This window comes from Chiloscyllium punctatum, chromosome 14, assembly GCF_047496795.1.
Source record: "Chiloscyllium punctatum isolate Juve2018m chromosome 14, sChiPun1.3, whole genome shotgun sequence".
NCBI classification, from domain to species: domain Eukaryota; kingdom Metazoa; phylum Chordata; class Chondrichthyes; order Orectolobiformes; family Hemiscylliidae; genus Chiloscyllium; species Chiloscyllium punctatum.
Window position 1 is genome coordinate 32,957,699 of NC_092752.1, and position 16,223 is coordinate 32,973,921.

General features: G+C 41.3%; 1 protein-coding gene across 1 annotated transcript in view; it reads right to left on the reverse strand.

The window, feature by feature from the left end:
- The window catches only part of LOC140485457 (uncharacterized), a 91,518-nt gene that overhangs the window by 22,374 nt on the left and 52,921 nt on the right, over positions 1-16,223 (reverse strand). Inside the window, exon 6 of the mRNA XM_072583660.1 lies at positions 8,226-8,355. Coding sequence (XP_072439761.1) covers positions 8,226-8,355 — 130 coding nt within the window. The remainder of the gene's footprint in view (positions 1-8,225; positions 8,356-16,223) is intronic.

Here is a 16,223-nt window from a genome sequence, read left to right on the forward strand (position 1 = left end):
TTTAATCCTGGAAGGATTCTGAAGCATAGAATTTGAGAGGTGGAGGGCCTCAAACTATCACTGGAATCAAGTGGTTTCTGTATTTCCAAGGATGCAGAGACCTTGGTAACATAGATGTGAGAGCAGTCTCTAATAAGAACAGCCTCTGATGTTCAGTTAGTCTAGAAGACCCACAGAGGGAAGAGATCCCACCCACAAAGAAAGAATTTTGCCTGGAGTCCAACAAAAGGCAGGTCACTGAGGTTAGCTTTTTACCTACAGATGTGTATAACTAAGCCCAATCATTGCTACAGGGGCTCAATGAAATCTTCAACTAGAAAAATTAGAAATTTACTTTTAAAAGCAATGAGTCACTGTGTTCCAACCTCCATTTTCTTCAGTGGACCAAAGGAAAATTATCCAGCCTGCAAAGTTTCCAGTTTCCATCTTAAAAAGACAAGAGTAATGGTGACTTTGTAGGATTCCTTAAAAAGCTAAGTGCTTACCTCTTTTGTAATAAGCTTTCCTTATGTGTGTGTATGTCTTGTGTGAGTGCTGTTGTCATTACATTCAGGTGTTCAGGAACAAATATTTATTCTTTCTATTTTTTCAACTTATTAGAAAATTTGTCCTATGTCTGTTCTTGAGAATCAAAGTGTTCAAGGGGTCAAAATAGCTCTTCTTTAAAATACTTTGTGCTGCAGTTAATTGTTTGCTGGAAGAGAGGGAACAATCCTGCCATTTCTCCCTTGTCTGTAACAAAATAATCATGGTCATTTTCAAATCCCTCTGTGGCCTCACCCTTCTCTATCTAATTTCCTTCAGTTTGAAAAGCCCTTAGGATATCTGCACTCTAAATCTGGCCTTTTGAGGATGCCTGATTTCAGTTGCACCATCACTGGTGGCTGTTCCTTCAGTTGCCTGGGATCTAAGCTCTGGAATTCTCTCTATGGATCTCTCCACTTCTCTTCCTTACTATCTTTCTTTACATCTAGCACTTTGACTAAGGTTTTAGCCTTCTGACCTAACACTTCCTTATGGAGCTATCATACTTTGTTTTATAATGCTCCTGACAGGGTCAATGAGGGTGATGCTATTGATATTGTATGCATGAATTTCCAAAAGGCATTTGATTTGGTGCTGCACAACAAATTTGTGAGTAAAATTAAAACATATGGAATAAAAGTGACCATAACAAGATGGATATGAAATTGGCTCTAACACAAAACAGAGGTTGGTTAATGGATGTTATTTGGACTGTAGTGGAGTTACCCAGGAATTATTTTCAGCAGAGAATGGGGGCAGTGGCTTCATAAAGAGCAGGATAGAGATTGGGGACTGTATCTTCTAAAAAAAACACAAAACTGAATGGGGCCAACAACTTCATAAAGAGTGGGATAGAGATTGGACTGCAACTTCATAAACATCTTGAGTGAAACAATGAGAGATACAACAGCAGGTCATAAAGAATGAGCTGGAGATAGGCTATCACTTTCTGAAACAACACAAGAGACTGCTGATATAGCACCTTCATAAAAAGGAGAAAGACAGCAACTTCTGAAACAACATGGGGGAGAGGAGGAGCAGCCGTTTCTGAAACAGTGCAAATGACTGTCATTGCGGCAACTTCATAAGGAGTGGGAGACAGTAGGGGCAACAGTTTTTGAAACAATGCAAGAGAACTTGTTGACAGTAGCTTCAGAAATGACGGGAGAGGGTATGCCGACAGATGATTTGGAAACATGATGGGAGAAGTTGGAGATTTGTAAATAACGACACCAAGTATGGGCACAGTAGGGACTCATCTTCAGAAACCAAGGGACAGAGCCTACAGAATGTGATTCAGCAGCAAAGAAACCTAACAACAGTGACATCACAGGAAAGTCTGGAGTGGATTATTTGTTGAGCTGCTGCTGTTCATCATTTTGTTTCAACCCCAATAATTTTGAAAATAGAAATTTCTAAACCAGCACAGTGGTTAGTGCAAGGAATTTGTTTTTCTTGTTATTTCCAGTTTATACAGTACAAAAGTAAAGGTTAAAACAAGTTAAGTAAACTTAAAGATATGGCAAGGAAGCTTTGTCAAATCAATTGCCTGCCCTGTGGCATGTGGGAAATCATCAGCATTTCATGTAACCTAGATAAATCCCATTTGCCGAAAATCTCATTGGCTGCTCAAGCTGGAGAAATGGAGTTGGAGGCAACAGCTGGAGTTACTGAGTTATAACTACAAAGCAGAGAACCAAGATAGCAGATATAGAGAGGTGGTTACCTAACACAGAAGGGAAAAGCAGGTAAATAGGGAGTGGGTAACTGCCTTCTTTTTCATAATAAATTACCAATTCATGTCTTAAATTTGTTGAAATTCCTTGCACCTTTACTTTTTATAAAAGTTGCTTGTGAGGAGCTTTATCAAATGCCTTCTGGAATTCCAAACAGCTAATACTGATAGAAATTCCTTTGTTTGCTATGCTTTTGACCACCCCAAACAAATTATCCAGATTAGCCAGAGATAGTCTACCTTGCAATTATCAAAATAATGTAATCATTTTGCAGTAATAGAAGATTAATGTGTTATACTCCTTGGACCAAGAAGGAGGGATAATCAGAACCTGCATACTGTATGAATGAAGTCAAAAAGTTTAAACATCATCATTTTGTAAGGAGCTTGTAGCAGCTCTGAGTCAGAAGGTCTCAGGAGATATATTTGGCCCAACTTAAGTATTGGCAATCACAGCAAAGGCACTGCTTCTGACTTGAAAACTGAAGGACAGTAACACCTTCATGGGAATGACAAAGTCAATAAAAGCTACTGAATAATTCACTAAATAATTTAAATAGGCATTTGATTGTACAGAACTTGATTAATGCTGAAAAAAGACAAAGTTTGTCAAAGGTCTTCAAGTCGGGGTAAATATATGGTCTGGGTGGGTTACTCTTCAGAGTGTTGGCCTGTTTCCATACTGTAGGGAATCTAATCTTATGTTCACCAGAACAATTCATAAGAAATACCAAAGTGAAAACATCACTTATACTGAGAAGACAGTGCTGAGTGGTTGGCAAGCAGATTCTCGTTGGTAGATGTGATGTCAAGAATGCACAAGATAATGATGACCAACAATTAACTGCCAGATTTTGTTTAAATTTTAAACCAGGTAGGTTGACTCTGATTGGTCAATGTATTGTGAAATAAATATGAATGATTGTCACTTATTTTGGTTAGTTGAAACAGGCACAATGTGTGTATTTTTTTTTTCTGGGCTGTGGAATGAGAATGTCCAGTCATGCCACTTGCTCCTGATTTCTGTTTAGTAATTTTGGCAGAAAATATTGCATGTGCACATACCAGTGACAGTCAGATCAGGTTTACATGTGTTACCTATCATATTCAAATAACCTGTAACTCGCGCCATTCAAGCCCATAGATGAATATTGGCTAGAAAACCAGAGTGCTGTGGAAATGTATCCCAACAAGATGTTAACATATTCTGTGAAGGAAAGCAGAAACTTGACAGGTTCAATTCCTTATTCAATGTTTCGTACTGCAACTAATGCTGGTATTTTCAATGAGTGGAAAGTTGCTGAACTCAATGCAATATTGTTCCAAATCCATAAAGTGATTTGGCCCCTGTGACACTACAACTGTATATTGGTAAAGTAAGACATACTATAAATATCCTGATGCCAGTTTAGAAAGTAAGACTGATTTAATACCATTTTGAAATAGTAAGTTTTACAATGTTAAATCTGAGAACTGACCTGTGATCTGCAAGTTAAATGACAAAAAAGATGGAACAATATTTTGCTTCTTTTAGTTTGGTTCTAAACTGTTAGTGCAGCCTCAAATTGTTCGGATAAGACTTCAGCAATTCTCACAATTAAAATGAGTCAACGTAATTTGTACTTATTTATTTGAACTGCAGTGACCTTTGAGAATACATGATGAAAGATCTTGACTGAGCATTAAGGTTGATCTGTGTCCAGTTGTATCAGACAATCTGGCATCAAACTCATTCTTAAATTAGTGTTAAGGACCCTTAGAAGATAAAGATAGCTCATATCTAGCTGCATTTATTTTTAAAATGTGTTAGCAGATAGTATCAATATTTTACTTTTATTAAAAGCTTAAATTATAATATTATATATTCTTTTCAAATATTCAATCTTTCCATTTTCCAATTACTGATTGAGCATACTAGCTCAGTCGGCTAAACGGCTACGGTGTGGTTCAGAAAAATGTCTAAGCATCAGTTTGATTCCTGTTCTGACTGTAGTAGATTCAGGAGCTGTCTCTTTGGCCCGCCTCAGTGGAAGGCAGTGGCAAATCACAACTAATAAAAACTGCCAAGTAACTGGATCAAGAATAAGCATCATCAGACAATGGGTCTGACCTCTGTACAAAGACGTTATGGAATAGAACTGTTAAATTTCAAACTCCTTCCTGAGGTGATCATATTTCCTTTTTGTGATACTATTTTTATTATTTATATCCTTTAATTCTGCTTTTTTATGTAGATTCACCTCTTTCCTCAACTCTTTATTTTTCCATGCCATCACAACCTTGATGTGTATGTTCTTAGCTTTAGTGGAACATATTCATGGTGAGCTCATTTAGTCTTCTTTTAAATATTGCTAAGTGTTGTTCTGATTTTCATTTGTGAAGCTTTCTACACTTTATCTTTGTCAGCTTCTCTTCTTATGCTTTCAATACACCTCACCATTGAGCCTCAGCATTTGCAAAGAAACTTGCATACAATCTATGGCTTGCTTCACCATGGAAAAACCTGATATCCTGGGAAAACCACCTTTTCGATCTCCTTGTTTTTCTCTCTCTGTTTAGTCAGAAGGTAATGAAGTCACCTTTCTTAGTGTACAGTGCCTCTGTGCCAAAAAAGTGTGGTGCTGGAAAAGCACAGCCTATCAGGCAGCATCCGAGCAGGAAAGTCGACATTTCGAGCATAAGCTCTTCATCAGGAATATGTGTGAGGGTGGGGATGTGGCTAAGAGATAAATAGGAGGGGGTTGGAGCTGGGGGGGGGGGAAGGTAGCTAGGAACGTGATAGGTGGATGAAGGTGGGAGAGGAAGGTGAGAGGTCAGAGTGGAGGGTGAAGGAGATAGGTGGAAAGGAAGATGGACAGGTAGGACAATTCAAAAGGACAGTGCCAAGTCAGAGGGTTCGATCTGGGATAAGGTGGGGGAAGGGGAGATGAGGAAACTGGTGAAATTGACATTGATCCTGTTGGAGGGTCCCAAGGTGGAAAATCAGGTGTTCTTCCTCCAGGCGTTGGGTGGCTAGATTTGGCAGTGGAGGAAGCCCAGGACTTGCATGTCTTTGATGGAGTGCGAGGGGAAGCTGCAGTGATAGGATACAGGGTGGTGGCATAGTGTGTGTGCCCCAGTGACATTCTCTGAAACGTTCCACAAGTTGGCGTCCTGTCTCCCCAATGTAGAGGAGTCCTTGTGGAACATTAGCCTTGAATATATTTGAACACTCAGTCTCCACTGCTATCTGTGAAAGAGAATCCCAAAAACTAACAACCCTCTGAGAAAGAAAATTCCTCCTCATCTGAATTTCTTGGAAGATCCTTTATCTGTGCCTCCCTAGTTCTAGATCTCCAATGAGAGGAAACATTCTCTCCACAGGATCTTAAATTTCTACAAGATCAGCTCTTATTCTTCCAAACTCCTGTAAGTCTAAGTCCAAACTGCTCAACTTTTCATTGTAAGACCATTAATTTATCAAAGGTATCAGACGAGTGGCTCTTCTCTACACTTTCTCTAATGCAATTATATCCTTCCTTCAATAAGGAAACTAAAATTGTACACAGTACTCCAAACGTTGTCTCACCGACGTTGTAGGCAAAGTTCCATGCTGTTGTAATCCATTTCATTTGCAATAATACCAAGAAATCTGTTAAATTTAGGATTAAATTACTTTAATATTTCCTTCCTTACAAAACATCTGTGGCATTGCATCAGTATTAATTCAAGTTTTCCTTTAATCAAACCTCTTTAATCTATATCTATGTTAGATTAAATAATGTCTAAATTCAAAGTTGAAAGTTTATTTATCATGTAGATTGCTAATAATCCTTTGAATATATTAACAATAATCCTTTGAATATATGTTTTCTGGAAAAATACCCCAGTAAAAAGTTTTTTAAAAATCTTGTTTTACTTTGATTTCATGTTTTATAGAAAAAAATAAACACATTGGAGGTAACTTTCACCATCAATACTTGGTAATCAGATTTAGTGGATTGTTTGCTTATTGGTGCTTCTACCCAAATTTCATATCCATGCAACTCTGCATGCATATTTGCATACACTTACACACACTGAGAGTCTTGGAATCATAGAGATGTACAGCATGGAAACTGACCCTTCAGTCCAACTTGTCCATGCTGACCACATATGCTAACCTAATCTAGTCCCATTTGCCAGCACTTGGCCCATATCCCTCTGAACCCTTCCTATATACCCATCCATATTCCTTTTAAATACTGTAATTGTACCAGCTTCAACCACTTCCTCTGGCAGCTCATTCCGCATACCACCCTCTGTGTGAAAAAATTGCCCCTTCGGTCCCTTTTATATTTTTCCCCTCTCACCCTAAACCTATGCCCTCTAGTTCTGGACTCCCTCACCCCAGGGAAAAGACTTTGTCTATTTATCCTATCCATACCCCTCCTGATTTTATAAACCTCTATAAGGTCACCCCTCAGCCTCCGATGCTCCAGAGAAAACAGCCCCAGACTGTTCAGCCTCTCCCTATAGCTCAAATCCTCCAACCCTGGCGACATCCTTGTAAATCTTTTCTGAGTCCTTTTTCAAGTTTCATATCATCCTTCTGATAGGAAGGAGACTAGAATTACATGTAATATTCCAAAAGTGGCCTAGCCAATGTATAGCTGCAACATGACCTACTAATTCCTATACTCAATGCTCTGATCAATAAAGGAAAGCATACCAAATGCCTTCTTCACTAACCTAGCTACCTGTGACTCTTCCAAGGAATTATGAATCTGCACCACAAGGTCTCTTTGTTCAGCAATACTTCCCAGGACCTACCGTTAAGTGGAGAGTCCTGCTTTGATTTTCTTTTCCAAAATACAGTACTTTGCATTTATCTAAATTAAACAGCATCTGCCACTCCTCAGCCCACTGGCCCATCCTGTGTATTTGCTTATGCTATACTGATCCATAGGGACTATAGCATTAGCCTGTGTAATGTATCATTATTACATGGTTTTTAAAGTGAATCTACATATTCTTAAATCCTCACAACCTGATTATTGTTCAGAAATTACATGCCCTGATTAAAATATAATTTTTTGACAGGGAACTTTATAGGTTGCAAAATGCTATACATTGTCAGATGTACCCAGTGTTGATTGACTGACTTTCTTAAAAAAATTTCAGGTCAAGCATGGAAAATTGAATAGTTTTCTGTTTATAATAACACCAGTGTCATACAATGGAATGTATAATGTTTGTACTTGGGTTCAAGTTGCTTTTTTTATCCACAATATCTAAATGCAACAGTTGAAAATAATGCAACAATTCTCAGAATATATTTCTCAGGGCAGCATGGTGGCTCAGTGGTTAGCATTGTTGCCTCACAACACCAGGGACCTGGATTCCATTCCACCCTTGGATAACTGTCTGTCTAAGAGTTTGCCCATTCTCCATGTCTGCATGGGTTTCCTCTGTGTGCTCTGGTTTATTCTCCCAGTCCAAAAACGTGCAGGTTAGGTGGACTGGCAGTGCTAAATTGTCCAGTGTCCTGGGATGTGCAGGCTAGATGGAGTAGCCATGGGAATTGCAGGGTTACAGGGATGTGGTGAATCTGGGTGAAATGCTCTTTGGAAGGTCAGTGTGGGCTGAATGGCCTGCTTCCACATTGTATGGATATCATATGATATTGCGTCAATTGCAGCTGAGAAGCAATCACTATTTTAAGATTATTTTCACCTGCTACAAAGTGAGATTCTTTTTACAGTTTAAATGATATAAATATTTAACTCACCCTCTCACCATTACTGTAAATTTGCACCAAATACTGCAAAATTAAATTTGCTTTAAATACTTACAGTACACTTTTTTTCTGGTCTGTGTGGATGCAGATACTTTCAGGACTTAGAAACACAAACTGTGATAGCTTTTAGACAAGAAATGAAACAGTACTGGGAAATTTCTGCAAGATACAATTTCCTTGGCAGAGAAGAAAGGTTGGGAGTTATACCTGCCTAAGAGCACGATTGTATTCTTCACTGTCTCTTTGAAGGAAACCAGGATCCATCAGGGAAGCTTTCAGAAATAGATACCACATCAGTACATTGCCGACCAAGAAGGCGATATGGCAGGTCATTAGCCTGTTGAAGGAGATCGAGACAATCTGTGCAATAGAATAGATAGCAACTGAAGTCATTAGCAGCAGATTAATGGACTTGCCTTGGATATGTATGTAATCAAATACCTACTGCACTATCTTTTAGACTGACTGAGAAATATTCTAATCCAGGGTAGGGAAAAAAAGTGTGGAATTACCTATTACCTAGTTTATTCCTTCTATGTGTACTGATAATTAAATATCTATTATTTTGAACAACTAATTTTCCATTCAAGGTCTTCTGTCAATTCCTATTAATTATAAAAGATATCGATTTTATAGTTCAGTAAAGTAGTGATATATTTTGAATTCGACGATTAGTCAAATCAGAAGAGCTCAGATAGATATATTTTCTTTTTTTTAATGTGTATTTTGTTAGCTTTGCTCTCTGAAGATCAGATCCATCTTCTCCTTTTCACACCTATCATTTATACTTGTTTCTTAGCTCTGTGTTTCCTTTACCGTCGTTAGCATTCCCTTGTCTTTTGATCAGGGTATCGTCACCATCTACTGGATTAGTGGTGCTGGAAGAGCACAGCAGTTCAGGCAGCATCCAACGAGCAGCGAAATCAACGTTTCGGGCAAAAGCCCTTCATCAGGAATAAAGGCAGTGAGCCTGAAGCATGGAGAGATAAGCTAGAGGAGGGTGGGGGTGGGGAGAGAGTAGCATAGAGTACAATGGGTGAGTGGGGGAGGAGATGAAGGTGATAGGTCAAGGAGGAAAGGGTGGAGTGGATAGGTGGAAAAGGAGATAGGCAGGTAGAACAAGTCCGGACAAGTCATGGGGACAGTTACTGAGCTGGAAGTTTAGAACTAGGATGAGGTGGGGGAAGGGGAAATGAGGAAGCTGTTGAAGTCCACATTGATGCCCTGGGGTTGAAGTGTTCCGAGGCGGAAGATGAGGCGTTCTTCCTCCAGGCGTCTGGTGGTGAGGGAGCGGCGGTGAAGGAGGCCCAGGACCTCCATGTCCTCGGCAGAGTGGGAGGGGGAGTTGAAATGTTGGGCCACGGGGCGGTTTGGTTGATTGGTGCAGGTGTCTCGGAGATGTTCCCTAAAGCGCTCTGCTAGGAGGCGCCCAGTCTCCCCAATGTAGAGGAGACCGCATTGGGAGCAACGGATACAATAAATGATATTGGTGGATGTGCAGGTGAAACTTTGATGGATGTGGAAGGCTCCTTTTAGGGCCTTGGATAGAGGTGAGGCAGGAGGTGTGGGCACAGGTTTTACAGTTCCTGCGGTGGCAGGGGAAAGTGCCAGAATGGGAGGGTGGGTCGTAGGGGGGTGTGGAACCTCCGTGACTACCTGGTCAGGTCCACACCCCCCTACGACCCACCCTCCCATTCTGGCACTTTCCCCTGCCACCGCAGGAACTGTAAAACCTGTGCCCACACCTCCTCCCTCACCTCTATCCAAGGCCCTAAAGGAGCCTTCCACATCCATCAAAGTTTCACCTGCACATCCACCAATATCATTTATTGTATCCGTTGCTCCCGATGTGGTCTCCTCTACATTGGGGAGACTGGGCGCCTCCTAGCAGAGCGCTTTAGGGAACATCTCCGAGACACCCGCACCAATCAACCAAACCGCCCCGTGGCCCAACATTTCAACTCCCCCTCCCACTCTACCGAGGACATGGAGGTCCTGGGCCTCCTTCACCGCCGCTCCCTCACCACCAGACGCCTGGAGGAAGAACGCCTCATCTTCCGCCTCGGAACACTTCAACCCCAGGGCATCAATGTGGACTTCAACAGCTTCCTCATTTCCCCTTCCCCCACCTCATCCTAGTTTCAAACTTCCAGCTCAGTTACTGTCTCCTTGACTTGTCCGACCTGCCTATCTTCTTTTCCACCTATCCACTCCACCCTCTCCTCCTTGACCTATCACCTTCATCTCCTCCCCCACTCACCCATTGTACTCTATGCTACTCTCTCCCCACCCCCACCCTCCTCTAGCTTATCTCTCCATGCTTCTGGCTCACTGCCTTTATTCCTGATGAAGGGCTTTTGCCCGAAACGTTGATTTCGCTGCTCGTTGGATGCTGCCTGAACTGCTGTGCTCTTCCAGCACCACTAATCCAGTATTTGATTTTCAGCATCTGCAGTCATTGTTTTTACCTTATCGTCACCATCTGTTCCATTCACTCCTCCTCCTCAATCAACAGCATTAAAAAAAAGTAGGCCTTTTCAGTTCTGAACAAATCATACTTCACTCTAAACCTTCATTCTGTTTCTCTCTCTACAGATACTGTGACACCTATGAATTTCTCCAACATTTTCTGTTTTTATTTCAGACTTCTGGCATCTGCAATGTTTTGCTTTTATGCATTAGGGGTGGATGCTTCATTGGAATAGAGCGAAGGGATATTGTTGGGAAAAGGTTTAAATCTTTCTTTCAATTTTTCTAAATTGTTACATATATAGTTATTTTTTCTTTTGTATAATAATCTTGTTTCCCTTTGTTAAAAAAGTCTGAATATGTTTAATATGTGGCACCCTTGTCTGAATATGTTTAACGGCTGGCCTGCACAGCAATCAAACTGTTAAACCTTGTAACAACTAGTGATTTATCAAGTCAGGTTTCACTCAGTAGTCTGACCTGTCCAGTATTACTATCAGCTGGGATCATATCAAAATATTAAGTCCGTGTTTCTCTCCACAGACACTGCCAGACCTGCTGAGTTTCTGCAGCACATTCTGTGTGTTTGCTTCAAGCTAACAGTGATGCTGGTTCAATCAATGAAGTGTGAAATAATCAAAATTGAAACACAAGTTATGTCACTGTATGAATCAGAATATCTTTTCTATATAGCATACATCATATTCGGCCATAGTATTAGAAAACTACGCATTTAGCGACATGTATTATTTGCTTCTTTATTTCATATGTCAGTCTTGGCTTAGTTGCAGCATTATTGCCTTTCAGCATGGTTTCAAATCCTATAAAACAGATTCAAGCATAAAACCTAGGCTTCTGTCTCTCTCCAGTGAGATGCTGGCTTCACTACAATGTCTTTGACCTTTGGATAGGACATATAACTGAGATCCTGTCTGCTCTACCAGGTGGCTACATTTCAAAAGCATTACAACAGCAGTAAAGCATTTTGGAACACCCTGAATTCATGAGTTTTAGACACCTACAAGCTTCTCTTTTATTTCTGAGTCTCCTTCCACCCTTCCCCACAGTCTTTTAAGATTATTTGACCAAACCTAAAGCCCTCAGCAATTAGGAAGAAGCTGACATGCTCTATGATTTTATTTAATGCTGTTTTTGTAATGGGTAACAAGGTGTTACTGCAGACTGTTTTGGATGTTGTGTTGGCCAGTTATCATTCCCACTGAGAGGTGCCAGACCTCTACTCAATTCTTCAGCACTAAGATCCAGTCAAACACAGGAAGTGTGTCTGCAACACACAATGTAATTTCTACAACAGATGGCACAGAATACCAATGCAAAAGCAATCTGCCTTGACTCTATTGCCTTGAAAGTTAACCTGTATCATCTGCACCCTCATTATTGATGATCATGTTAACATAATTCCTTGCCAATCCTGAGATTTCCATGACAGTACATCCACGAGTTGGAATGGAAATTCCTCCAAGAGTTATAGGTATTATCAAAATATGGTCTTGGAAAATGCAGATCATATCTCTTAAACTAAGAAGCAATTTCTTGTAGAATATTGAATGTGTTGCTGACCTCTAGCTGGCTGCCACTTTAGCAGTTACTGACCTGTGTAAAATAAGTGGGATAACCCCATAACAGCAAACAGCCATTAAAAAAAAGAATCGGTCCTTTAGATTTTCCAGGGGGGCCAAAGACCAAAGAACTGCAAAGAATTAGAGAAATTGAATGAGTTCAATGGCACTGAATATAGGAATGGTATTTTCTCCAATTGGGCTCGGATGGACTAGGATTCGAGAAAACACAGCTAACACATTGGGAGCTTTTTATTTTGATCAGTTAAGTATCTGCAATATTAATAACTACACTTATAATTATTTTAGCAACCATAATAATTTTGTTCAATGCTGAACACACAAGTATATCAGTATCCAGGCCGCGTTGGTGGATCATTTATGGTTAAGGCAAGATGTGGAGATGAATAAGTGAGCTGTATGTCCAGAGGAGTTATACTTGAGGCTCTATAATCAAGGCTGTTCTAGGAGACAAGGAAGGAAATTACAGGGGCTTTGATTCAAAGTTTTACTTCCTCTATAACCACGGGGGAGGCGCCAGAGGATAACAGCTAATGTGGCTATACTTTTCAAGAATGGTGATAGAGATAAACAAGGGAATTACAGACCAGTGAATCACACATCAGTGGTAGGAAAACAGTTGGATGAAATTCTGAAAGAGAGAATTAATTTCCATTAAGAAAGGCAAGGTTTGATCAGGGATAGTCAGCATGGTCTTGTCAGAGGGAGGTCATGCTTAACAAACTTGATTGAATTTATGGGGAGGTGATTAGGTGTGTAAATGAGGGTAGTGCAGTTGATGTAGTTTATACAGAAAGTCTTTGGCAAGGTCCCACATGGGAGACTGATAAAGAAGATAAAACAATGGAATCCAGGATACCTTGGCAAGATGGATCCAAAATTTGCTTATTAGTAAGTGACAGAGGGTGGTGGTACAAGGCTGTTTGTGTGACTTGGAAGCTGGTGTTCAGTAGCATGATATTGTTGTTTGCAATCTATATAATACATAAGCAAATAGTCTACGTATCAACAATATGGAAGGAAATATGGGGGCTGGTGAGTTTAGTGGATGACCAAAGATTGGCTAAGTAGTTAATGGTAATGAAAGAAGGTCTTAGATTACAGGAAAATATAGATTTATTGGTCAAATGAACAGTGTCAGACAGAATTTAAACCTGAAAAGTGTGAGGTGATCAACTTTGGAAGAAGTAACAAGACAAGGAAGTATTTAATGAATGGCATGAAGGCTAGGAAGCTCAGAGGGACAGAGGGATCATGGAAGATGGCAGGACAAGTTAATAGGGTGGTTAAGAAGACCACAGAAGTGTGACTCACACTTGGAACAGGGTTATTTTGCTTCATTGGTATAGTGAAGCTCTTTTTGGAGGCAATGAAGGAGAGGAGGGTGGTCCTTTTCCCAAAGAATGGCCTGAGAAGGTAATTGTCTAAGAGCAAACAGAACTGGCTGGAGATTGTTACTGCTATGAGTGGCAAAGAGAACTTTGGATCCAGTGCAGAAAAGAGGTTTGGCAACCATGTACATTTGGTAAGATGAGTGTGACCCCTAGCCTGCTGAACAGATCTCAGGGTTTGGACCATCCAGAAACCAAAATCTCAGGGTTCAGACTGCTCTGAAATTGGACGGGTGTATGCTGGGACCATTCCTGACCCCTCAGGATGGCTCATAACAATAAAGCTGCAGTGAAACTCACTGAATAAACTTATGGAGCAGGATTCACTGTTGATAACCATGATACAACACAACACAACATAATACAATTCAAGATAGTACAGGAACAGGCCCTTTGGCCACCAAGCCTGCACTAATTCCTAATTATTATTTAGACCTGCTACTTATTGCCCATGAATGGTTTCCATCCCTTTGTTCACCTCACATTCATGTGTCTATCAAGATATGCCTTAAACAATGCTAAATACCTACTTCCACTACCTCCACTGGCAGTGCGCTCCAGGAACCCAACACCTTCCCCCCACACTTCCTAAACTTTCACCCCCTCACCTTGAACCTGTGCCCTCCTATAACTGACTTTTCCACCCTGAGAGAAAGCCTCTGACTATCTACCCTATCTATGCTTCTCAATTTTGTAGACCTCTATCAGGTTGCCCTTTAGCCTCCATTTTTCCAGTGAAAACAATCCATGTTTGTCCAACCTCTACTCATAACTAAAATCCTCCATACCAGGCAACATCCTAGTAAACCTCTCTGCAACTTCTCCCCCCTGATAGTCAAAGAGAAGACAGATGGACCTGGTGATTACAGAAGGTTAAATGTTTGTCAATGGAGTGCAGAGCACTTCAATCCATCTGAAAGGGCACCATACACTGAGTAAGACTATGTAGCCTAAGAATTGTAGAGACTTCCACTCTCCTAAGCTAGCTAATTGTCATCTCTTTTTGTGGCCCCTGCAGCTGTAGCAGCCCAATCCAAGACACCCTCTCTGCCCCATTTCTTCAGGACCTGAGCTGCATGAAGAATGCATCGTCACCCCTTAAAAATGTACCATCCACTAGTGCAGATATTTTCATCTCGGTGGGTCCTCACATTCACATAGGTATGCTGGCACAGGGTAACGATCGTGGCACTAGTGGCAGGAGGAAATATCAGACCCTGAGGCTGTGATCAGTCCCCCTCAGAGCACGGAGGCAGGAATGATAGATAAGGATGCAGGGCTTCAGCATCAATTGGGAAGGAGGCTACATATTGAACAGCAGTAGGAAATGTGTTCCTATGCCACAGTTCACAGAGACAGGATGGAGTTTAGACAAAGGAGGAAGGAGCTCACAACTACCACTTAGGATTATGTGCTCATGAACTCCTCCACTGAGAGGGTGCCTAATTTGAATTAAAATGGATAAGTATGATTCATGCTTAGAGCAGCGTTGCCCTTTTGAGGCAATGAGGGATAGGAGGTTTATTCAAGCATAGGATGTGGGGTAGGCCGGTATTTATTGCCCCCCCCCCCCTTTGTTGCCCTTGAGAAGGTGGCGATGAGCTGCCTTATTGAACTGCTGCAGTCCATGTGGTGAAGGTAGACCAATAATGCCTTTAGGGACAGCCTTCCAGGATTTTGGCCCAGGAACAGCAATATGTTTCCAAATCAGTATTGTGATTAGCTTGAAGGAGAATGTGCAAGTGGTTCCCTTGTCCTTCGAGATGGAAGTAGTTGTGGGTTTGGAAGGTGCTGTCTAAGGGGTTTCAATGGCAGTAATGCTGAGTGATGTGGGACTGGACAATAGTGTGGTTATGTAGAGATCATTGTGATCCAAGTAGTGTCCCAACTAGTATGCTCCATCAGGCATCCGTCATTCTCATCAAGGGATGAGGACAGCATGAAGGAGACTAAAGGTGGCATCTGTCATGAGGCACCCTTATCCTCAGTTTGCTTGTCCTTCAAACAGAGAGAACATCTGTACTGTAGCATCAAGTGATGGAAGGTGACCCTGGAATGGTACAAACGCAAGAGTTCTGGAGGCGCTCCCACTGGCACATCCATGAGGATGACAACTACCACTTGGATTTATATCGACAGCCAAGATTATTAAGCAGGCTGTGTCCAAGGTCAGTAGGGGAGCACTGATCAACTTCTGGTGTCACAGGAATGAAGAAAGAGGTGATGAAGGACATATTAAGATTCTTTACGATGAAGCAAGGTGCCTTGGGAGACATGGTTTCATCACTAAGAGATGGTAAGAGATTAGATGGTTCAGATTATGACTTCCATCCACCCATTAGCACAGACACCCGAGATTCCATTCTGTGCCATATCCTTCACTGCATGGATGCAGTGGTGACCTCCTTGACCATGTCAACTGGACGGAATTATGTCAATGGTTGAGGGGATGAAGAGAGGCTACTCAAACCATAACTGCCCTAAGAGGATCCATCCCACTGCAATCCCCAGATAGCTGGTATTCGATCCTCCTCCATCTGGGCATGCAATGGTGTTTCTCTATGTCCCTGAGGAGAAGAGGCACTTAGGGTAAGTGCAGGTGCCTGTACCCCTGTTGCACGGTTCCTGCTATTTTAGCGCATCGCTGGAGCAAGAGTCTGCTTGTCCAAATTCCAAAAGCTCCATTGCTCTACCTGGGTCCCCATAATGGTTACCACTTTGTCCAAGGAGGAAGCCATGTGCTC